This window comes from Mesoplodon densirostris, chromosome 6 (assembly GCF_025265405.1).
Source record: "Mesoplodon densirostris isolate mMesDen1 chromosome 6, mMesDen1 primary haplotype, whole genome shotgun sequence".
Taxonomy (NCBI): domain Eukaryota; kingdom Metazoa; phylum Chordata; class Mammalia; order Artiodactyla; family Ziphiidae; genus Mesoplodon; species Mesoplodon densirostris.
In genome coordinates, this window is record NC_082666.1 from 2,295,322 (window position 1) to 2,319,274 (window position 23,953).

General features: G+C 61.4%; 1 protein-coding gene across 1 annotated transcript in view; it reads left to right on the plus strand.

Annotated features, from left to right (window-relative positions):
- Nucleotides 1-5,533: 5,533 nt before the first annotated feature.
- ADAMTSL2 (ADAMTS like 2) overlaps nt 5,534-23,953 on the plus strand; it is a 32,350-nt gene continuing 13,930 nt past the window's right edge. Inside the window, exons 1-10 of the mRNA XM_060101524.1 lie at nt 5,534-5,623; nt 6,183-6,325; nt 7,148-7,223; nt 8,362-8,464; nt 8,980-9,125; nt 9,259-9,382; nt 12,425-12,505; nt 14,868-15,043; nt 20,047-20,395; nt 21,818-22,190. Coding sequence (XP_059957507.1) covers nt 5,534-5,623; nt 6,183-6,325; nt 7,148-7,223; nt 8,362-8,464; nt 8,980-9,125; nt 9,259-9,382; nt 12,425-12,505; nt 14,868-15,043; nt 20,047-20,395; nt 21,818-22,190 — 1,661 coding nt within the window. The remainder of the gene's footprint in view (nt 5,624-6,182; nt 6,326-7,147; nt 7,224-8,361; nt 8,465-8,979; nt 9,126-9,258; nt 9,383-12,424; nt 12,506-14,867; nt 15,044-20,046; nt 20,396-21,817; nt 22,191-23,953) is intronic.

The following is a 23,953-nucleotide window of genomic DNA, read 5'->3' on the forward strand; positions in this document are numbered from 1 at the left end:
AGATAATCTCCTTCTGAAAAAACAGGTGTCCACAGCATCTCTAGCCAGGGTCACACAGAGAGTGGCGGGGATACCTCACCGTCACCCCGAAGGACTGCCAGACAAATCCACCCTTCCATGCACTGAGCACCTGGCTAGAGATGCTGGGCCCTGGCAGGTGCTAAGATACAGTGTGAACCAGGAGGAGCCCCCGCTCTGTGGGGTCGCAGCCATAGCCCAGGGAAGATCCCGCTCAGTGCGAGAAGCCAGATCAAAGTGCTGGGCCACCTGGTGGGCTTCCTGGAGGAGGTGTCCTCAGAAAATCATCTGGAGGGCCAAATCAAAGTGCTGGGCCACCTGGTGGGCTTCCTGGAGGAGGTGTCCTCAGAAAATCATCTGGAGGGCCAAATCAAAGTGCTGGGCCACCTGGTGGGCTTCCTGGAGGAGGTGTCCTCAGAAAATCATCTGGAGGGCCAAGCATGTCCAGATGGGTGTGAAAGAAGGGCTCCAGAGAGGGGACAGCGGGAACCAAGATGGGGGCGCCAAGCCATTTCTTTCAGTGACTCTCCAGGGAGCCCCGGGCACCATCAGAGCTGGGAGGCAGCAATTCCGAGGGCCGCTAGGTGACCTGTGGGGCTCAGTGCAAAACGGGGAGCCCCTTGTTCACCAAGCAGGACAAAACTTTCTCATTCCTCCAAGGGCCTCTCCCGAACAATAGGAGTGTTTTTATTTGCTGTTAATGTCGTGCTCCTTTGGGCATGGGGAGCTCGTGGAGTGAGTGCCTGGGACCCCACCAGAGACTCCGTCTGATCCTGGCTCCCCAGAGGGCAGAGGGCAGTCCTGAGAGGTGCAGGGGGTAGGAGGTTCCCCAGTTGAAGCTCTGTCTCTGCATCACTCCATCACCCCATTCCAGTGTTGCTCCGAGAACACGAATTGTAAGATAACACGATTAAACCTTCAACACGGTGACGGCAGAGCGTGGACCCCAGGCATGGCCTCTTCTGAGCCTGGGATGCTCTTCCGGTCACCCACTGTGCTGCTGGTTAGAGGCTTCTTAGATACTCTGGGTTCTGCCGTCCAGGCCTGGCTGCGACCCCATGAGGTGGGTCCCGAGGGCATCTAAGGCCCCGCCAGGAGGCCCAGACTGACCAGTTCTCCAGAACTGACAGTGGCTCTGCGCTTGGCACTTGACGAGGCCTTCAGAGGCACCTCCTGCCTGTGCTTGATTCTTTTTTTTTTTTTAATTTTTATTTATTTATTTATGGCTGTGTTGGGTCTTCGTTTCTGTGCGAGGGCTTTCTCTAGTTGCGGCAAGTGGGGTCCACTCCTCATCGCGGTGCGTGGGCCTCTCACTATCGTGGCCTCTCTTGTTGCGGAGCACAGGCTCCAGACGCGCAGGCTCAGTAATTGTGGCTCACGGGGCTAGTTGCTCCACGGCATGTGGGATCTTCCCAGACCAGGGCTCGAACCCGTGTCCCCTGCATTGGCAGGCAGATTCTCAACCACTGCACCACCAGGGAAGCCCCTGTGCTTGATTCTTTATCACCAGCCACCCCCTGCAATTCCTAGGGTCTTCAGGGGCCCTGGGGCCTTCCCTGACCCCTGATGTCTCCCTCCGAAATCCCCAGACCACCAGTGGACCAAGCAGTGGTCACAGCTCCCTGCGGGTCTGGAGTCTGGGGGCTCGCTGGAGTCCTTCGGGGTAGGGGAGCCCCGGTCGGCTTCTGGAGGTAGAGGGTGGGGTGAGGGTGGACATGTGGCCCGCCCAGGTCACACACCTGCTAGAGGTCCCAGAGCTGGGGGTGGCAGCCCGCCTCCCAGGCACTGTCCCGTTGAGCTAAGAGGAGGCGCTGGGGTGTTTGCGTCAGCTGGCTGTAGGGTCCCTCCCAAGGGAAACCGTTAGTCACCCTGGTGCTGGCTGGACGTGGATCCAGCAACGCCGAGAGGGCTCGGGAGTGTGCCCGGGGATGCAGAGCCCTGGCGCTCGGCGGGCGGGGCGGGGGTGGGGGCAGAGGCCCCAGAGTGCGAGTGACCAGCAGCGTGTCTGTGAGGGGTCGGTGAGTGTGTGTGCCTGTGTGTGCATCAGCGTGTGCCCCTGTGTGTGCCTGTGAGGTTGCGTGTGTGCGTGCATGCACGTGCACCAGTGCCGCGTGCCGGGTTCCATCGTGTCTGCGCTTCAGCATGCTGACCCCAGGGGGCAGCGTGGACCTGGGTTTGAGTCTTGGTTCCACCCAACCACCCAGGGGCCCCAGGGGGAAAATGAGATGGATGAGACCTGCCTCCCAGAGGGTCTGGGGAGGGTGAACGTGATATAAGAACCTCTGCCAGGTGGAGAGGACGTGCTCAAAAAGGACGCTGGGGTCCCTGATGCGCCACCACCAGACGTGCGACCCCGGGCACCACCCAGCGGTCTCGGAGCCTTAGTTCCTCCATCTGTAAAATGGGGAGAGCGAAGATGCTGACCTCCTAGCTCTCAGCACAGAGGGAGAGCCCGGTGCAGGGCAGCAGGCGTTGCTGGTTTCAGGATCATCTCTGGTTGCTCTCCTCCCCGACCGCTCCTGTTGGTGGCAGAATCTTCCCAGGGGTGGAATGATTCTCAGTCGCCCAGGGAGGCCACTGGCGGAGCTCGCCACAGTTCCTTCCGGCAGGGAGGGTGCAGGGAGGGGGCGGGCTTTCCAGGCGCCGCTGGGAGCCAGCTGCAGCGCAGAGGCAGGGGGATGGATGAAATGGCTTAGGGCCACCCCACTTCCACCCCCCCACCGCGTGGACGTGCTGGGAGGGTGGGCTCCAGGGAGCCTGGTGTGCGGGGCGGGCGCCTGGCGGTGTTTCCGGGGCACCTTGCAACGTCTGGGGTCCTCCCCGGGCGCCCGGGGGCCGGAGTGCGTGCCGCCGGCTCCACGCTCTGACTCAGCAGGAACACAGGCTGGAGCCCCACGCCGGCCTGCCAGGGGCTGCCCAGCTGGCCCGCGCCCAGCCAGGCTGGTGCTGAACATCTGCGGAGCTCCGCGCACCTCCCCCCACTGGCTCTGGCCGTCCTCGCCGTCTGGCCCGCAGGCCGCGGGCACTTCTGTCTCTTCCCCGGAACCCTCGGCTGAGCCTCGCTGAGTCTCCCTCAGTCCCTCCGCCTGCTCAGGCCTCCGTTTCTCAGGAGAATCTCTCCAAGGCTGGCTGGGTGACCTCAGAGCATGCTGTCCCCTCTCGACCTCAGTCTTTCCGTCCGTAAAACGGAGCTATCGGATTGGATGCCTCAAACATCCCAGACTCCATTCTGGGGAGTGGCAGAGACTGGGCCCCCCTCTGGAAGCAGAAATCCGACGGACCAAGCCTGCAGCTCGGCTTTGCCGCCGCCAACCTCCCCTGTGACCCCGGGCCAGTGGGCACTCCGTCTGGACACCCGGACTCGCAGTCCCACGTTCTGGACCTGGGAAGGCGGCCTCCCTGCTCGTGGCCGCGGCAGCAGTCAGCAGGCAGCTGGGCCGGCCTGGCCAGGCTCCAGAGGCGCGGAGCGGGTTAAAGTGTGCGCCAGGCCGGCCGGCGGGCGGCGGGAGGGGGGAGCAGCCTGGTGGGAAGTGTGAGTTCCTCCCTGTCTGCCTGACAGCTATAAAGGCCGCCGCGCCGCGGAGCTGCCACTGGGCTGCGCGCCTCCCGGGAACCCCCTCTCGTGGGTGCTCTTTGAAGTGGAGGAGGGAGGCGGCGAGGGGGAGGAGGAGGAAGGGAGAGAGGCCCAGCCCGCAGCCCTCTGCGCCCCGAGGCTCCCCCGCACCGCGCACCTGGCGCCGCCTGCCCGCAGCGGAGGCTCGGCCCCTTTCTTCCGAGGACAACCTGCTGACCCCCGGCCAGGTAGGCCTCCTCTCCACCGTCTCGCTTCCCACCGCAGCCCTGCCAGGGCACGAGATGCAGCCCCAAGTGCATGCATGGCATCCCCGGGCCCCTCGGGGGAGCCGTTATGTAACAGGAGCAGGGCTGGTGGGGAGGGGTCCAGACCCTCCGAGCGCGGGCGCGGGGGGCCCCTCAGCTCCTAGCCTACCGCGCCTGAAGCCCTTGTTTGCACGGCAAGTCTCTCCCGCCGGCCGGTGGCTGTTTTTGGACCCCAGGGAGGGATGGATCCCGCGTGAGCCGGGCCTGGCCTGCAGCCAGCGGCGTCTGGGAGCCTTAATGAAAACCAAGTGTGCAGCCGCTCAGCACCTGTCTTCAGCCTGCAGGCAGGAGCCGGGGCACAGACTAGCCAATGGGACGCCGAGGGGCCTCTGTGCCTGCAGGAGGCTGGGGGTGCGGACGGAGGCCTGCGGGGGAGGGGCGGCAGCCGGCTGGAGCGGTGGCGGGCCGGCGGCCGGGAGGTGCGGATCTCACGGGCTCTGGCTCCAGGCCCTGGGGTGTACTCTGCGGCCTCGCCTGGGGCAGAGAGAGGGCAGAGACATTCTTGGGGTGTGAGGGTGTCATTGGCCCGACTCTTGAAAATGTGCAGGTGCTGGAGCTGCGCGGAGAAGGGGGCAGATGTGGACTTGGTTTCAGGGCTGGCAGGCGTGGGGGAGGGGGGCTTTCCTGCCTTCTTTCCCTGGAATGAGTCCCTGAGTTTGCTCTGGGGGCTGGGGACTGGTCGGCCACCTGGCTGTATTGCTTTGGGCAAGTTGGCTCCCCTCTCTGGTTCCAGGCTCTAGGGAGATGGGCTTGATGGCTTCGGAAACTCCTCCAACCCTCTGGCCAGTGACACTCAGGACCTGAGACAAACCCTGGACAGAGGCCACTGTAGGCCCCACTCCTCCTTCTCAGGGACAGACAGGGGAGGCTGAGGGCCCAGGAGGCTGCAGACTCCCCTCGATTTGACCCCTGGCACGGAGGTCCAGTAGTGTTTTGGGCTGAGGGTGCCGACTTCTTGGGAGACAGCCCTGTGGTCATAGGCCACCCTCACCCGAACACTCCAGAGGCACAAGCTGTGTGTCTTCTCTTGGGAAGGAGGGGGCACAGATGCCTGGGCTCTGCCCAGCGTGGGGTCCCTCAGGGTGGGGGGAAGCTCCCCCTCAGGAGAGGGCCTGGCAGAGTCTGTGGCATCCATGGCCCCCTCCAGCAGCTCCATGTAGCCGATGGGAAGGATCGTTCTCCCACGTGGCCAGCAAGTGCTGAACAGATAAAAATCCCAAGGTGCTCTTGCTTGGGTGGGGTCTACCTGCCAAGGTAACGGATAGACCCTCAGCTCCTTCATCCAATGGAGGCAGCCTGGGCCTATAGGTGTCCCTGGGTTTCTCTCCAGGCGTTCTCCAGACAGCTCAGTTATTCAGAGGCAAAGCGTGGCCCATGTCCCCAAATGCCCTCAGATCAGGTGGTACAGGCTTAGCGTGCACACCACCACCCTAGTGTCTCAAGCCCGTGCAGGCATCTCTAATCATTCATCGAGCCCTCCCAACAGGGCCACCAGGCCGCCACTACCAACCAATCCCAGATGACCTCAGGCCTCAGCACTGGGTGGGCTCCGGGAGCTTTTCCCCAAAGCGGACTCCAGCCAGCTGCAAGAGGAGCTGGACCTGGCCTGGCAGTGACTGTGCCCTTACTTCCTAGGATGGATGGCAGATGGCAGCCTTCACGCTGGGCCTGGTCCCTACTGGCTCTAGCACTTGTGGCTGGGGGTGCATCGTCCACAGGGGCCATGGTGAGTGGGGAGCACGGTGCTCCGCCCAGGTGGGCTGACGCTGAGGGCTGGGTGGCAGACATGAGGCGGGGGTCCGGGGGTCCTGGAGTGCCTTCCCAGAGCCCCTCCCACTCCCAAGAACGTGCCTGACAAGCCAGTCAGACCAGCCCCTGAGGGCAGGGCTCCGGCCACTCCAGAGTCCTCGCCGATTCGGCAGGACAGGGGCTGAGTGCTCACCTTCTGAGAGAAGCCCTGGAGTGTGGCGTGTAGACGGGCAGGTTTGGGTCCTGCAGAACCCAGGCCGGGCCCCAGCCTGCTCGGGGGAAAGAAAGGATGGTTCGGTTCAGCCTCAGGGTCCCGCCAAGCTCCCAGGATATTCCAGATCCCCAGATCGAGTAGGACCTGAGGCCCACAGCTCCCTGGGAGGTCCCCCAGAGACCGCCCGCCCTGGAGATCTGAGCCCAGGCTTCGAGCAACCCACCCAGGGGGCTGTGTCCTCCTGTCCAGGGCACGGGGACGGCAGGCCCGTCCAGCCAGGTGCTCCAGCCTCCTTCTAACTGTCGTGGGGCCTCTCACCCAGGACAACAGCCCAACATCCAACAGCCTGGAGGCGGGCACCGATGCCACTGCCTACTGGTGGGGAGAGTGGACCAAGTGGACGGCGTGTTCCCGCAGCTGTGGGGCTGGGGTGACGTCCCAGGAGCGGCACTGCCTGCAGCAGAGGTGCGGGGCTTGAGCACGTGGCCCTGAGGGGCTGACGTGAAAGTGGGGCCGCCTGCACGGGAAAGGGAGGCCTGGGAGGTGGGGGCTGGGTCTCGGGCTGGGAGGGGTCTTCAGTTTGAGGCTGCACAGGCCAGGTGAGCAAGTCAGTCTTTTCATTGGCCTCCTTTGGGGACGTGGCTTCTGTTGGGTTCTAGGCAACAGTGTCCTGGGGTTCATCCTGCTCCATTTCTAGGGCTCTTTCAATGAGGGGTCAGGCCCAGCCTGGGCTTCTCTTCTGAAGACCTGAGTTGAATAAACATGGGGAAAGCATAAGGTGCAGTGGTTACTGTTGGCCAGACCTGGGTTCAAATCTTGCCTCGGCTACTTCCTCGCTGTGTGACCTTGGGCAAGTCACTTAACCTCTCTGAGCATCGGTTTCCTCACCTGTGGAGTGGAGATAATGCTCAAGCCCACCTGACATTTCTGAGAATACAAGAGACAGTGTGTGTGTATGCACGGCAGCACAGGGCCCATACATGGTAAATGTTGTTACTTTATTACTAACTCTGTGTCCTAAGACCCTCTGCTGTGTGCTGGGGATAGAGAGGTGAATTGGATCTCACCCCTCCCCCTAAGAAGGGGCTAAGAATCACCCTCAAACTACCTGAATACCTGTGACATGAGAGGGCTCTGGTGCAGCAGCGGGGCTTGAGTGAGGAGGAAGGAGGCCTCGCTCAGAGGCATCAGAGCAGGCTCGGGGGCGGGCAGAGTGGTAGACGGCAGCCCAGAGGCCGCCCAGGGGCAGGAGCAGGGTCAGGGCTGCAGCCCGTGTCCTCCCGCCAGGAGGACGTCTGTCATGGGCGCTGGGAACCGGACCTGCACGGGTACGTCCAGGAGGTACCAGCTCTGCCGAGTGCAGGTGAGGCTCCGCCAGCCGGGACCCCCTCCCCCTCCCCCTTCTCTGGCAGGTCTCAGGGCAGCTTGCTGGTGGCCCCGGGCCCTCTGGACACTCTGTCCTGGGCCTGCCACTTACACCCTGTTGAAGAGAAGGGTGGTGAGGGCCCCCGGGCTCAGAACTCCCCCTTCCTGCATCAAGTCAAATCTGTGGTGCCCACCGCGGGCTGCGGGCACCTGAGGGGAAAAGGACCCAGTTCTGCTGGTGGAGCTCCAGCACGACCCCAACACAGGCACACGCGGCCCCTGCGCTCAGCGTCACCCTGCTCGCGGTTCTCCCCGGGGGACTGAAGTCACCGGCCACCGCCCCTGTGTGCCCGCCTCTGCTCTCTGCACCCTCAGCACCCAACCTTCTGTGTCAGTCGCGTGCCGCACCAAGGTGGCCGGGTCTGGGCAGGAGGTGCCGACTCTGGCTCAGCCTCCGGTCACCTCTCGATGGGGCCAAAGCCAGTCTGCACCGGACCCCCGGGACGGGGAGCAGGGCAGAGAGATGATGCTGGGCGTCCCCATGTCCCTGTGTCCAAGTGTCTGTGTGCCTGTGTGGGCACGCGTGGGGAGCTAGGGGCTGGAGGGAGGCGAGCGGCCACGGCCTCTGTGCTGGCCTCACCGGTCAGCTGCCCTCCTGACGTGAGCTCGGGAGGGAGCCCTGGCCCAGTTCGGCTTTTGGCCGCGGCGTGAGCAGCTGGGCCCCGCACAGGCCCCTCCCCTCTGCCCCATGGGCTCCTCTTCTACGAAGTCAAGCCCATGCAGTCAGTGCCCGTGTCCCAGGCACTGTGGCTACGGCTGCGGACACGCAGATGGGCCTCTGCCCGAGGACACGGGGAGAGTGGGGACCCCGCGCGAGCACAGCCGAGGCTGGTGTCCCTGCTGCTCCATGTGCAGCCGGGGAGAAGGCCAGGGCGGTGGGGCTGAAAGGATCCAGCCCAGAGCACGGGGAGGGCCAGCACACGTGGGTGCCGGAGGCCTGGTCCTCCCTCCCTCCTTCCAGAGAGCCTGGGAGACCGAGAGCAAGGAGGAGAGCCACTTCCTGCTCTGCCTGGACAAAAATGCTTTTGTCGGGCGGTCCCTCCCAGAGCCTCCCGCCCTGTCTTCCCGCTTCCCAGGAGTGTCCGCCGGACGGGAGGAGCTTCCGCGAGGAGCAGTGCATCTCCTTCAACTCCCGTGTGTACAACGGGCGGACGCACCAGTGGAAGCCGCTCTATCCCGGTACTGTGGCCCGGGGCCACCCAGCAGGGAATTCTCTGGCAGGATCTATGCCTGATGGTCACCTCCTCGGGACTGTGGGAGGGAAGGTGCTCATCCAGTGGGCAGGCAGGAGGGGAAACAGGCCCAGAGAGGGGGGGATCTTGTCGAAGGTCCTAAGTAGTTCAGGCGGCAGCGTAAATGACTTGGCCTCTCCCGCTCACCGGGTAAGTGCAGGGTCCCCACAACCGGCAGCCCAGGGCCATCAAGTCGGCTCAGACCTCCTGCAGAGGGGACACTGCCCCCCCACTCACAGGGCGGCAGAGGCTGGACTTCCAGAGCCTGGGCTGGGCCAGATCACCTGCATCCTGGTCCGTTTCTGCCACTGAGACCCCAGGCAAGTTCATTCCATTCTCCAGGCCTCCGTTTCCCCGTCTGAGCCATGAAAGACGTGCTGCCCCAGTGCGGGGGAGGGGAAGTCCCTGACTCTGGCCGCTCCCCCCACCCCGGCCGCCCTGAGACCCTGTGTCCCCCATCAGATGACTACGTGCACATCTCCAGCAAGCCGTGCGACCTGCACTGCACCACCGTGGACGGCCAGCGGCAGCTCATGGTCCCCGCCCGCGACGGCACGTCCTGCAAGCTGGCCGACCTGCGAGGGGTCTGCGTGTCTGGAAAATGTGAGGTTGTTCAACATTGTAGCAGAAGTACAGCCGGTCTCCTAGCGCCGGCCGCCCACCTGTCCGCCCAGGCAGTGGCGGCCCCGGGGCCCGGGCCTCAGCGCCCTCCCAGCAGCCTCTCCGCCTCTCTCCCTGCAGCCCATCGGCTGTGACGGCGTGCTCTTCTCTACCCACACGCCGGACAAGTGCGGCGTCTGCCAGGGGGACGGAAGCAGCTGCACCCACGTGACAGGCAACTACCGCAAGGGCAACGCCCACCTGGGTAAGGGCCCCTGCTGCTCTGGGTCCAGGGCCTGTGGGATCCTGCCGCCGGCTGCTAAGTGACCGTGCAGGGTCCTTCCCCTCCTGGGCCCCCCGATCCCCCACCCAGGCCCAGCAGGGCTGGCCAGTGGCTCTGTAAGGCCCCCATTGGCTATAGGAAGAGGAGCAGCTCTGTGTTGAGTGCCTGCTGGATACCAGGTGCCGCAGTGCTCACACGGCTTGGAGACCACATTTGACCCAAGCGCAGCCTTCGGGGAGATGTTAATACCATTTTTAAAAGGGGGAAACTGAGGCACGTGTTCCGCCCTCACCGATGATATGAGATGGAGGTCTGGGCACACAGATTCTGGGGCCTAAGCTCTCAAACCCGAGTTTCAAGGGCTGAAGGGGTGCCCAGGCTCCCGCCAGCTGCGGGCCGACCGCAGCGCAGAGCCAGCCCCTTTCTCCCCCAGGCAGCGGCTTGTCAGTTTTCGCGGCTGTGCCCATTTGGCTTCATGGTTTTTTTTTTTTTTTTTTTTGCGGTATATGGGCCTCTCACTGCTGTGGCCTCTCCCATGGCGGAGCACAGGCTCTGGATGCGCAGGCTCAGCAGCCATGGCTCATGGGCCCAGCGGCTCCGCAGCACGTGGGATCTTCCCAGACCGGGGCATGAACCAGTGTCCCCTGCATCGGCAGGCGGACTTTGAACCACTGCACCACCAGGGAAGCCCCTTGGCTTCATGTTTGCATGCAGCTCTGGTCCAGCCCTCCTGGGGGTTGGGGGAGGGGCGGGCAGGTGTCTGTGCCTGTGATAGGACTTTGCACTTCTAGAAGGATGTTGCTTATAATACTCAGTCTTGAACTGAATACATTTCTGGGTCTCAGTTAATGCTTGTGGGATTAAACTGGGTTATCACAGCCTCCAGACTGGGAAAGGTAGGGCAGCTTGAAACCCATTTAACAGATGGGCAAATTGAGGCCCAGGGTGGGAATTGCCGGCTCGAGGTCCCCCAGTGAGGCCAGGCGCATCTGGACTAGAGCCAACCCCTTGAGAGCCCCCCAAGGACCTGGCTGTCGGGACCCCACGTGTCCTGGAGGTGCAGGGGATGGACAATTTCGTAGTTAGAGTTATAGGGCTTGGACGAGGGACCCAGGGATGGACATGCCGACTGAGCAGAGGCAGGGTAAGGAAGGGAGGGGTGTCCTTAGCGGAAGCCCAGCCGGACAGGGGTCTGAAGAAGGCATGGCGAGCACAGTGGGCAGAGGCCGCTTTCTTCAGAGGCCTCGCTATGGGAGGGGCACGGGAAAGAGACATCGCGCCTTTCCTCCCTTCCTTTCACAAACCTGCTTTTGGGGCCTTCTGCCAGATCCTGGGGCGTGGAGCTGGCAGAGGCAGGGTTCAGAGGGTGCGTCTCTATCTGAGCACCTCCTGGGTGCCAGGCGCTGCAGTAAGGTTCATGCCCGCCTGGAGCTCTCAGCTTGGGGGCCCGGGGCTGCCCCTTAACCAAGCCCACCTATAATTCTACCAAGTGCACTGCACGGGGCCAAGTGCAGCACGGTTAACTGGCTCCCAGCTCTTGACTCCGGGCAGGGACTCTACCACTGTTGTCCTTTTACAGATGTGGAAACGGAGAGGTTAAGAAACTAGGTTAAAGTCACATAACCAGAAGAGGCAGAGGTGGGTGTGAACCCAGACAGCCTGCTCCCGGGTCTGTGGTCCTAAGCACTGACCCACATGCTCCCCTGGTCGATGTGTGCGAGGTAGCTATAGTGAAGAATCTCGGAGCTGGGCACTAATATAAAAATTAACACATACAAACCTTCATTTAAGTAAATGATATTTAAGCAAAGTCATCATTTCCGAATCGTTTTACCTCTATAACTCTTGTGTCTGTCAGCTGGAAATACTAGGGCAGCAGGTAAACGACTGTGTCCCTTTTCCCGACTCTGCGCCCAGCGACACAAGCTGGCAGCTTGACATCGGCCACAGTGGGTGGAAGCGCTTGTACTCCGGAAATCGGCCAATACAGCAGGTCACAGCTGCTCCTGCCCTCTTGCGAAGAGAGCCAATGGTTAAGCATTTAGGGGCACCCCGCTGGCCGGAAGGACCAGCTCAGGGTCTTCAGGGGGCCGTAAAGGGGGGCGGCCGGCAGGAGCGGCTCACCTGGCAGGCAGGCCCACGTGCCCCTCGGGTGACTTGAGCATCGGCCCCAGCAAACCTGATTCGAGAACCCCCTTGCCATCTTCTCCCGGAAGGCTTTTCATGCTGAGGGCTTTAAAAAATCTCCCTCCTTCTCCCAGCAAACCCTCTACCACCTGCTGGCAGCATGGTCCCTTCTTCAGACCTCCGCCCCCCAAGACCCGTGGTCCCTTTGTTGGGGGCTCTGTGAGGGTCTCCGTGGCTGCCGCCCCACCTGACTGGGGCCTTCGATGACAGGCCCTGAGCTGGGGCCTCGTACTTTCTCGTTTACACCTTTGAAAGTAGCAAGCCTTTAAAGTCAACATGGTATGACAACGTGAGTTTCTAAAATAGCACCAGTGATGGCGCCCTCAGGGCCAGGCTCTGTGCTACCCAGAGTCTCCTCCGTCATCTAGAGTGGGGGCTGTCATCCCTGTACAGGCGAGAAAACTGAGGCCCGCGTGCTCCAGCAGCCTGCTCAGGGTCACCTTGGCGATAGTGGCAGAACAGGACCCAAGTATGTTGACTCCAGCAGACTTACGGTCCCTGTGGCCTGTGGTGTGCCTCGGGAGGAACAGGGCAGGTACCAGGGAGTATCACCCTCAAGCCTTGGTAGGAAAGTGTCTCGGAAGCGGGGAATGCTGGGGCCGTGCCGGAGCGGCGGGTCAGCTGTCCCGTGGCAGGGCGTGTTCCGCCAGGTCTTGGACTTGCCTCTGGAGCCCCAGGTGCACAGCTCTGGCAGGGGGGAGGGGCTGCCCTTAGACACTGCCCCTCACACACACCAGGAGTGCAGGAGGGTGGTGACTGCCGTCCAGCGTTGCCTTTGCAATCGAGAGGCAGTGGCCACAGCCGGCCTGCCGCTCACCGTTGTTCCGTGTCCCCCAGGTTACTCTCTGGTGACCCACATCCCGGCCGGCGCCCGAGACATCCAGATTGTAGAACGGAAGAAGTCTGCGGACGTCCTAGGTGTGTATGTGGGGCCTGGGTGGCTTCACAAGGGCTTATGGTTTTGCATGGGGTGAAACGTGTGGGTTATGTGTCGACAGGGGGCACTTGACCTTGGGTCCCTTCTTGCAGGAGAGGGATGGCCCCAGAAGCCAGAGCTTGACCTGGGTGGGTGCATGTGTGTAGCATGTGGCGGCCGGGGGGGGCGGTCGTAGGGAAGCTGACCTCACCCCCATGTGTGCAGTGGTCTTGCACTCAGAGTTGCTTAATAATGGAGGGGGTCATGACTCACGTAGTGAGTTCCCTGTCCCTGGAGGGCCAGGCACCGGCAAAAGCTGGAGGTGCTGGCGGTGGCCTCTCTGCTCCCCCCGCTGCCCCCCAGGTCCGGGGAGTGAGACTCGGGGGCTGAGAAGGTTGAGGCACAGCGAGAAGGAGCAGATGGCCAGTCTGAGGCCAAGGGTGGCGAGAAGCAGGGCTGCGAGTCAAACTCCCGTCTGGGGCCCTCGAGGTGATGTTTTGGCCACTGGACTGTGTCTGGTGGGAAGCTGGATTCAGTAGGGGTCCTTGACGTGAGGATTCTGGAGTCATGTGCATGGTGGCTGAGGCGGTGAGGCCCCATGTTGGTGACAATTTCTGGAAAGGCTCCCTGTGTAGTGGGAAGTTGGCGGGGCAACGCACCTTGTCTGCACCCCCGGGGGAGCCCCTTCTGGCCGAGGAGGGCAGGTACTGACATCTGTGAGCCGATCTGCGCAGGGCAGGTGGGGGACCCGGGCAGGGCTCACCTCCCTCCCTCTCAGGGCAGCTTCTCGGGGACCAGGGCTGGTGGGGCGCGATCACCCTTCTAAGGGGACGCTGGGGTGGAGGGTGGGTCTTTGCTAAAGGTCCTCAAGGTTGAACCCAGCACGGGCTCTCAGCCCTTCAGGCCCCGGGGGCCCCAGTGCCTGGGGCCCTGAGCTCCAGCCCCCAGCCGGCGGGTCTGCACGCTCCAGGCCCCAGCCCCTGCGGCCCGAGCACGGGGGCCAGGCCTCTGCCAGGCCGGTTGCTCTGTGGCCCGCTGGGAGGGTGGTGAGGCCAGGAAACACCGTGTTCCCAGAGCTGGCTGCAAAGCCATGGTTCTTGAAACAGACGCGTGGAAATACCAAGGGCGGCCTCGGAGCACTGGGAAAGCCGCAGGAAGGAAGGTCATTACTGTCAGGAAACAGGTTTTGGACTCGGGCCGGGGATTTAACCCTGTGCACAGACCCAGCCCGTCCGCGTCCCCCTCGCCCAACTCCCGCTCTTATCCCCGTTAGTTTTCGACATCGCCACACGGAGGGTGTTTTTCCAGCAGACGCGTCCTGCTTGCTGTGTCTGCCCGATAATAAATTAACCGCCCGTCTCCTCTGCTTGGAGTTGCATCAGGAGTTTTGGAAGCTGAACTCTTCCCCACCTTCGGGCCAGTTCCTGGAACGGGCTCTAAAGAAACCCTCTGGAAGACACACTGTCCCTGAGGTGGAGCCCCGCCCCCCGGCCCCGGGGCCCCCAGGGAGGGCCAGCCATCCCGCCTCTGGACAGATGTCCCAGCCCATTGCGGGGGGTTGCATGTGCGTTCCCGCTGTCTGGGCGTCATCGCGCTCCAGTTCTGGGACTGGATTTCCTTCTGAAGTCCTTGGTTCCAAGTGTCCACCGGCACCCTGCCTCAGAGAGAGGCTGACTGGCAGCCACACCGGGGAGAGTGGGCCGATCCGGCAAACGGTCAGCCGGGTCCCCCGGTCTGGGCGGCAGAATGTCATGCTCCCAGCAAGAGCACGGAACTGGTCAGCTTGGGGTCAGGTAGGGCCTGCTGGGGCCGCTGGGACAGGGCTGCTGTGTTGCTCGGCGTGGGCCCTGGCGGGGCACTACGGTCCCCTCCCCATGTCGGGGGAGGGGAAGCTGGAGGTGCCAAGTCACCCCGGCTCACACGGGGAAGTCTGTAGCAGAGCCAGGCAGGGCGGCCCGGCCCCAACCTGGCGGACACCAGCTGTCCAGCGTGTGTCTCGACCTGGCCGCTTGGTCCCGCTCTTCATCACCTCTCAGCCCCAACCCCTTCGGAGGCGGCCGGAACGGCAGGACCAAGTGGGCCCCGGGCCAGCCATCCTCAGTCGTCCAGACAAGCCCTTCCTTGTTTATTTTAGGCTGATAGGAAGGAGGACCCACATCTCCCTGGCCAGGGCCACACGCCGTGTGCAAACAGAGCGTCCCACTCCCACGACGTGGAGTTTCCTGTCTTTGGGTGTTTGGAAGGGGTCACAGGGATCCACAGGCTGGCCAGAGGCCCCGAGTGCGAGGTCCTGCTCCCCGCCTGCCCCTCCATCCCCGCTCCGGCCGCTCCGGCTCAGGTGACCAGGCAGCTGTGCCCTTTCAGCCCTTGCAGATGAAGCCGGCTACTACTTCTTCAACGGCAACTTCAAGGTGGACAGCCCCAAGAACTTCAACATCGCCGGCACCGTGGTCAAGTACCGGCGGCCCATGGACGTGTACGAGACGGGAATCGAGTACATCGTGGCGCAGGGGCCCACCAACCAGGGCCTGAACGTCATGGTGCGTGGGCCGCGGCTCCGGGGCTTCCCCAGAAGCCGGCAGCAGGCGGGGGCTTCCGGGCCAGCGCCCCCGTGCATCTCGGGGTGGGGGCCTCATCCCTTCAGTCCCTCGTTCACTCACTGAGTCTCTCCCTCAACCCAGCCCTCACTCAGATTTTCATTCCTTCACTAGTCTCCCATTTACTCATTAATTCGTATACCTGTTCACTTGCTCACCCAAGCAGCTGCCTGCTCACACTCTCACTTGTGTGACCCTCTCCCTCCCTCCCTCCCTCCCTCCCTCCTTCCTTCCTGCCTTCCTTCCCCCTGTTAGCACCCCTGGAGGATGTGCACAGCAGGAGGTCCTGTGCAGGGCATCGGGAGCTGTGTGGGGAGGTGAGGACAGAAGGCTGGCTGGGGTCCAGGGATGCAGGACCCACTCCCCACTCCACAGGTGGGGGTTCAAGCCCCCCACGGAGTTCCCTACCCTCGGCCCCATGGACACTGTGGCATTCCTGCCAGGTCCTCGATGCTGAGGGACCATGGCAGTGCTCCTCACGGCTGTCCCCCTGATGCTGCACCCAGGATGCTCATGGCTTCTGGGGGGAGTGCATGGGGCGTGAGCAGAGGGCAAGAGAGTTTGGCTGGTTATGGCCAGCTTGCCGGGACTTTTCCCGTGGCTACTGTCTAGAAATGAATGGCATTGCCGCTTGGTGCCCCAGATCTGAAAATGCAGAGGAATTATCACTGAAATCAGGTGATGTCAAGAGGCTCTTGGAGGCCTGTCGGCTTTCATGGGGGCTGAGGGACACGGTGGGGACGGAGCCCACCCACCTGACCAATGCCAGAGGTTGGCCCATGGCAGGCGGCAAAGACGTTCTATCTCTCACCCGGTTGTTTCGTGCCCCTCCCAGGGTGGGCGTCCCGTAGTGTGCATTAACAGGTGATCCAGAGACCTTCACATGTTATGTGTCCTCCACTGATCCGACCACGCGTGTCTTCTCCAGACCTCCTCATCCCCGATCTTAAAGTCTTTTCTATCCAGGCTCCTGGCCAATCGGCCAGGCCAAGTGCACTGCCCATGAGTCAGTATTTATTCTCACTTAGGGCCACTCTGCCTTCCAAACGCATTGGGTGACCACCTTACATGTACTGCCTGAAGCCCTCTGGGAGGATTTTCCTTCACAGCCACTTTTCAGGGCTACGCTGAATCAGATCCCGTTTTCAGCTCGCGCCCCGGACCAAGCTGACCCAGCTCAGGGTCAAGTTGTGCCATTGTGCTCCTCTCCGTCCTCATCCTAAGGGTACTCCGTGCAGCCGCAGCTGTGAGCTAAGACAGGGATGCTGGCACAAGAGTCTTGGATGCTGGGAGATTGGGTCACCTGCTGATGAGCTTTCTGTCCCTCTAGCCCGGGATTGCTGCTGGGCCCTCCTGACCCCGAAACTTAACGGAGTTGAGAGGTCTCATGTTATAATGTTTGGCTCTGGCTGTGTGGGTCACTTGATGTCCTGTGGTCAAAGGGTCATCTCTAGTAGGGCCTGATAGCACACCAGGAGCTTTTATCAAATAACGTCTATTTATTTTAGGTGATATGGCCTTCCTCTAGGATACTAGGGGTCTACGTTATCATTTTCTTAGCAAAGTTTGCCAGAAACTCCACAGTCCATCTTTCCCCACCACAGACACCTTTATTACTGCAGGGGCTGCTGGGTATTACAGCCCAGGTGGTGGGCTGCTTGCACCACAGCCTGGACCTCCTGCAGAGCCCTTTCTCCTCAGGACCCCACTCAAGGCAAATCCAGTATATGGATTGGACCAATATTCCCTGATGTGGAATATGTTGTGTCCAAAATTCATCATGACTGGGGGTATGAGATATGATAAGTTTGCCTTTATTTTCAAGATGTCTTGTCCTGCCCTAGACTACTGGACCCTGAGATTTTCACTGACGTGGGGCCAGTCTTCACAGGGGTTAATCTCCGATCCTCTGGAATACGTATATTTTACCAAGGCCTCCAGTGCCCCTTCCTGCTTATCAGGTCTGATAAACATGATGTTGTCAGTGTAGAGGACCAATGTCACGTTCTGTAGGATGGTCCAGCCCCGTTTGTACTGTGTTATGACGGGAAGCGGGAGAGTCACCATACCCCTGGGTCAGAGCTGCTTCTGCTTCTTCTTCCTGATGGAGGTAGAAAAGAATTTGCCAGATGGATGGCCACATATGGTTAACGTGAGGGCAGGTTAATCTGCTCTAGAAAAGATGCCACATCAGTCCCAAAGCTGCAACTGGGGCTACTGCTCGGTTGAGCTTGCAGGAAGTCACTGTCCCCCTCCTGGATCTGTCTTGCTTTTTTGTTTGTTTGTTTTTTGCGGTACGTGGGCCTCTCACTGTTGTGGCCTCTCCCGTCGTAGAGCACAGGCTCCGGACGCGCAGGCTCAGTGGCCATGGCTCACGGGCCCAGCCGCTCCGCAGCATGTGGGATCTTCCCGCACTGGGGCACGAACCCGTGTCCCCTGCGTCGGCAGGCGGACTCTCAACCACTGCGCCACCAGGGGAGCCCCTGTCTTGCTTTTGTAGGGGCCAAACTGTTGAATTAAATGGGGGCTATGATGGGATCAGCACCCCTGCATCCTTTAGGTCTTTGAGCGGCACTAACCTCTGTGTTTTCCCCCCAGGATGCAATATGGTTTCTGATTTACTCCCCGCCCAGGTCAAGGAGCCAACAGGAAAGTTCTGCTGACTCCCAGTTATGCGTTTGGGGGCTGGGTGAGCCTTGGATCAGGCAGATAGACTGTCAACCAGACCTGGGCCTTGTTTGGGTCATTACTTGTCATCACGTGCTCTCACCGTAATGGGGACAGTAATGATGCTTTGGGTCCCTGGTTAACAATGACAGCTTGAACCCTGGTCCCACAATGTCTACCCGTTTCTCCACTGAGCAGCTCACCAAGTAAATAGCTGTGGGCTCTTTCGTGGGGGAATCATGACCATATTGACTAGTTCGGGAATCCTTCTTCCCGGGGACCTGGCTGTTCCATCCTTCAGCAGATTCTGGGTCTAAAAAGTGGTCCAGGAAACTGGGCAGGGACTGTGACTTGCATGTGGCAGCTGCCCTCTGCTTTGTGACCATCCACCCCGATTTCTTCTGATCATACCGATTGAGAAGAACCCTTTCTGGGCCCGTGCATTTGTCCCCTAGGAGCCCCGTGTTCTGTTAGCCGCGTCCAAAGGTGGCTCAAGCTCCCTGGCTACCGTGTCAGCCATATTGCTTGTTACAGGACCCGAGCCCCCTTGTTCCGATTGCCATGGACAGTTCAGCTCTGTACTAGCACCTCCTGCCACGGGCCCTGGCCCATGAGGACACCCAACCCCATCCCTCTAGGTGCCCCTCTGAGTGATGCTGATGACTCTTCACCATCACGCTTCCTTTCACTGTGGCGGCCGGAACGTCCTCCAGGTGATTCTGCAGAAAATAGTCACCTGGCGGCTTTTCCAGCCTTTTCCTCCCTCTTCTGTCGTCTGCTGTGGTGGTGCCAGCACGGGTCCTCCCCTTAGTGTGTCGGCCTCACCTTCTCCGGGGCGCTTGCAAGCGTGGTCCCTCCTCCATCCTGAGCCAGGGCTCCCATAGGAGAGACTCCCCCACATCCAGGCTCAGCTTCTGCTGTCTGCCGTGGCTGGTTCTGCAGGGTCATTGCCGATGGCCCCTTCTCCCCCGAGCAGCCCCGGGGCTCCCCTGAGTAGGTGAAGAGGGCACTTAACGTGAGCCATGAGCCAGGTGGCCCGGGGAGGAGGTGGGCAAGGCCCTCAAGGAGGTAGAGGTCTCCGTACCGTCTTCAGGTGAGGGCCAGGTGCTGGCCTTAACAGTGAGGAATGGCCACTTTTTAGGCTCAAAGATTCAGGGGAATCTGAGATTTCACAGGTTTTAAGCAGATTGACTCAGACCCCCACGCCCCAAGTCTCCTCCCGATCGGGCTCTTGGCGAGGTGGAGAAGCCAACATGCCCGGCTCTCTGACTGTCTTCTACCTTTTCTGGCCCTGCTGGAGGACATGCGATTCTCTGTGTAACACCTAGGAGGCCCTCTGGCTTGGCCTTAGGTTGGAGGTTTGGTGGTGATGTCACCCTAGCCTTTCACTGTCTATCTCCAAAGCGCCACATTCTGAAGACCTTTCTCCTTTCTCAAGGTGCACCCCAAAGGTGCACCCCAAGCCCAGCCAACTTCCAACACTTGAGACATGGCACCCAAAGCGCATTTTCTTCCTCTGATGTCTCATTCCAGCCTGACCCCTGGGGGGGTCTCAGGGGTCCACGTACCACCAGGGAGGGCTCGCGTCACCCCTGCTGGTGGGGGATCCCGCTCCAAACTCCCATTTAAGAGCTGCTTCCTGGGGCTTCTGACACCAGCTGACTTAGGCGGCGTCCCTCAAAAAACCCACGAGCACTCAGTCGGGGGAGCAGGACAGGCAGGGGGAAAAGCTGGGGGGCGACGCAGTCTCGACAGAAACCTCAGCCCATCCCCCAGTCAGCTCTGATGCTGGGATGGTCCTCAGGGGCCTGGGCCCTGGTACTTCCGCTTGGCTGGCAGTGGGGGCCTCCGGGGGGAAGGTGGTGGGGACAGTGCACTCTTACTACTTGGGATTTCTGGCACGTGGTGATAGTAAAATGCAGGTTGGGTTTTAATTGGTTTGATTACCTTTAAGACGTTCTCTGCACCCCGCGCACCCTTCGCTCCCTGTGCCTGGGGTGGACGGCTCCCTCCCGGGCCGTGTTCGCCCATCTTTGGACATGGACTGCCCCGGGGGCCACGCATAGCCTTGCGTGGCTGTGGCAGCGTTCTTCGGTCAAGGGTGAGTCCCTGGGAAGGACTCGGCTGCAGGCCGCAGCAGGAAACCCTTCTGCAGCTCAGGGACAAGTGTCTTCTGTCCTCAAGGGGCTTCTGGGCAGTGGCCTCAGCACCCACTCAGGCTGGTGGGGAAGGGGCTGGGGTGAGGGAGGGCCGGGATCCCACCTCTTCTCCCCCCCCAGGTGTGGAACCAGAACGGCAAAAGCCCCTCCATCACCTTTGAGTACACGCTGCTGGAGCCGCCGCATGCCCACCGCATCCAGCCCATCTACTACAGCTTCTCGGAGCCCACCTCAGACAGCACGGAGAGCCAGGAGCTGGACGGGGCTGGGCTGGTGGGCTTCCTTCAGCACAACGGCTCCCTCTACGGCCAGGCCTCCTCGGAGCAGCTGGGCCTGGACAACCGACTGTTCGGCCACCGGGGCCCGGGGATCGAGCTGGGTCTGAGCAAAGGCCAGGAGACCAACGAGGTGTGCGCGCAGGCCAGCGGCAGGGCCTGCGAGGGGCCCCCCAGGGGCAAGGGCTTCCGAGGTAACCAGGAGGAGGGGCGGGGTGGGGCGGGGCTTCCTAGGGAGAGGGGCCTCGGGTGAAGGGTCTTCAGAACCCGGCACCTGCAGAAGAGGGTGACAGAGGTGCCGGTTCCGTGCAGGCTGACTGGGCAGGCCTAGGGCCAGCCCTTAGCAGACACCCTCTGCACATACCTTCTTCCAGGTGGGTATGGTTATCCCCATTTGACAGGTGGGGAGACTGAGGCTTAGAGAGAGAGGTCTTGCCCACGTCACATAGTCCACCACAGAGGAGCTCGGGGCAAGTCCAGGATGGTCTGACCCCATAACCCGTTCTCTCGCTCATTCGGTGGAGACAGACAGACAGCATAGCGTGCGAGGTGTGACCAGAGCCCTGGAAGGGAATGACGGGCAGCTGAAGGGCACAGGGAGGACCTCGAGGTCTTGGAGAGGGTGACCCCTGACCTGAGGGCTCCAGAGCAAGTAAGGGTTAGCCAGGGGAGGGTATAGGAAAGGGGCGGGGGTGAGGGGACCAGCAAGGGCCAGCCTGGCGGGACAGGCTCCAGGGGAAGCCACAGGAGGTGCAGCTGAAGATGCAGTGGTGGGTCATAGTCCCTGACCCCATGCTGGCAGCTTGGCTATGCTCCTGAGTGCTGTGGAGTGACTCGTCGGGGCTGGGGTGGACCATTGGCCCTGCTGAGGGGTGGAGGGTAGAGCAGACTTGAGAAGAATCCCCTCACTGACTTGGGGGGCAAGTTTCCAAGACCCTCAGAGTCTTCAAGTAGGAAACACTTTAGAGGCGGTATTCGTTCCCTGGGGCTGCTGCAGCAAACTACCACCAACTGGGCGGCTTAAAACCTCAGAAACATATTCTCTCCCCGTTCTGGAGGCCAGAAGTCTATGGAATAAAATCAAGGTGTCAGCAGGGCTGTGCTCCCTCTGGAGGCTCCAGGGGAGGGTCTTTCCCGCCGCTTCCAGCTCCTGGTGGTTCAGGCATCCCTTGGCTTGTGGCCGCATCACTGCAGACTCTGCTCTGTCTTCACACGGCTTCTCCTCTGCGTCCGTGTGTGTCTGCGTGTTCTCTTCTTAAAAGGACAGCAGGCGTTGCAGTTAGGGTCCGTGACGATCTCATCTGGAGATCTGTGTGGCTGTGAAGGTCTTATTTCCACATAAGCTCACATTCTGAGGTTTGGGGCAGATGTGAATTTTGGGGAAACTCTATTCAACCCGCGGCAGAGGTCAAGCAGGCTCCCCAACAAGAGGTTGTCCAGACCAGCTCGCGAGCCTCTGCTGGATGACCTGTGCCCGCTCATCGGGCGGAAACCTGCCTCTGGACGCTTCCCGGTTCAGGTCTTTGCTGCAGCCCCCCTGCTCCGCCCCTGCCTAGGGCAGCCCTTGCCCCTCCAGGAGGGGGCACCTGAGGTTGAGCCCCCCATCTCCCCAATAGACGGCAACGCCACCGGGACGGCTCTCGCGGGAGACCAGGATGACCAAGAGGCCGACGCCCATTTTACCTCCCAGGAGCTCCTCTCAGCCAACGCCATCTCCGACCAGCTCCTGGACACGGGCTCCGACTCCAAGGAGGTCCCCCTCAATGAGACCAGCAACAGCATCTTTGCACAGGGCGCCCCGAGGGGCTCCCCGGCCGACAGCCTCTACGTCGAGTACGAGGAGAACGAGGGAGCTGGTGCTTACCTGCTCAACGGGTCCTACCTGGAGCTCAGCACTGACAGAGTGGCCAACACCTCCTCCGAGGCCCCATTCCCCAACGCCAGTGCCAGCCTCCCCGCCTTGGCTGGGAACAGGACGCAGAAGGCCAGGTAGGAGGCGACTCCCCAGTCCTCTCTGGGGGCTGCCGGGTGAGGGCTGGGACGGAGGTAGGTGGGAGAGAGCCGCCCCTGCCCAGGGCCCCCTCGCCTCACCCCACGGATCTGAGCAGGGGGTCAGAGGCCTGGGTTTTAGCATCTTTTCCACAAGTTAGGTCCACGGGCTAAAGCTGGTGCAGAGTGCCCATGTGTGATGTGATTCCGGGAACCGGGGGGCAGAGGGGGAGGAGGTGAACAGTTCTGAGCACTTGGGGCTAAGTGTTCCGTGTGCACAGAGACATGTTCTCATCACAGCCAGCCTTAGCGTTAGGGAGGGGTATTGGGCTCAGAGAGGTAGGTAAGCGATGTCCTTGGGGCTCAGAGACTGGAGGCTTGGGGTCCTTAGGTTCTCAGTCTGGAGACTCACTGCACACATGGTCGTTGTGCATAAGGTGGGACAGCTCTCGCGGGAGACCATAACGTTCCCCGAAGGCGGGGTGGCTCAGGACAACCTTCCCTGCTGGCCAGGGAGGAGACTGGGGGACGGCTCAGTGGGGTCCCCAGCCAGGGGCCAGGCCCCGAGTCAGGCACTAGCAACAAGGCCTTCTGCTGTGGGGCTGGAGCTGCCCTGGGACGGGCCGTGGGAGAGAGGCCAGAGCGAAGGACATGCTGGGGAGGCCTGGACAGTCACACCTGGGGACGCTTGAGTCGTGGCTGGCCCTGGAGGAGTCTGAGGCCAGGAGCCTCCCTGGGTTGGGGTCAGCTGGGAGCAGGGTGGCTCCAGGCCTCCACTATCCCTACTAGAGGACAAGTCCCTGGGCCGATGATGACGCCCCTGTTCTCCAGGCTAACAGGGCAGCAAGGCTGGTTTAAACAGACCGAGCCAGGCTCAGCACCCCTGCTGGCGAGTGGGTACTGGAGGCAGGAACAAGCCCATTGTTTTTTTGTTTTGCTTTTTGCGGTACGCGGGCCTCTCACCGCTGTGGCCTCTCCCGTTGCCGAGCACAGGCTCCGGACGCGCAGGCTCAGCGGCCATGGCTCACGGGCCCAGCCGCTCTGCGGCATGTGGGATCCTCCTGGACTGGGGCACGAACCTGTGTCCCCTGCGTCGGCAGGCGGACTCTCAACCACAGCGCCACCAGGGAAGCCCGTTTTTTTTTTTTTTTTTTTTTTTAATTAATTAATTTTTAAATGTTGGGCTGCGTTGGGTCTTCGTTGCTGTGCATGGACTTTCTCTAGCTGCGGCGAGCGGGGGCTACTCTTCGTTGCGGTGCACGGACTTCTCATTGCGGTGGCTTCTCTTGTTGCGGAGCACAGGCTCTAAGCGCACGGGCTTCAGTAGTTGTGGCTCACGGGCTCTAGAGCGCGGGCTCAGTAGTTGTGGCTCACGGGCTCTAGAGCGCGGGCTCAGTAGTTGTGGCTCGCGGGCTCTAGAGCGCGGGCTCAGTAGTTGTGGCACATGGGCTTAGTTGCCCTGTAGCATGTGGGATCTTCCTGGACCAGGGATCGAACCCGTGTCCCCTGAATTGGCAGGCGGATTCTTAACCACTGCGCCACCAGGGAAGTCCAAGTGCACTGGGTTTTATTTTATCTTGTTTTCTGAGGACCCACCCAAACCCCTTGGCTTTAGACACCAAGCCAGTGGAACCCTAGCCAGGGCTGAGGATGCAGAGGTGGGCATCCTTGGGGAATTGAGTTTGATGGAAGATTTGGAGTTCACTCTTGAGGTGAGGCGAGTGGAGGCGACTCTCTCACCCTTCCCCGGGGACGAGAGCAGG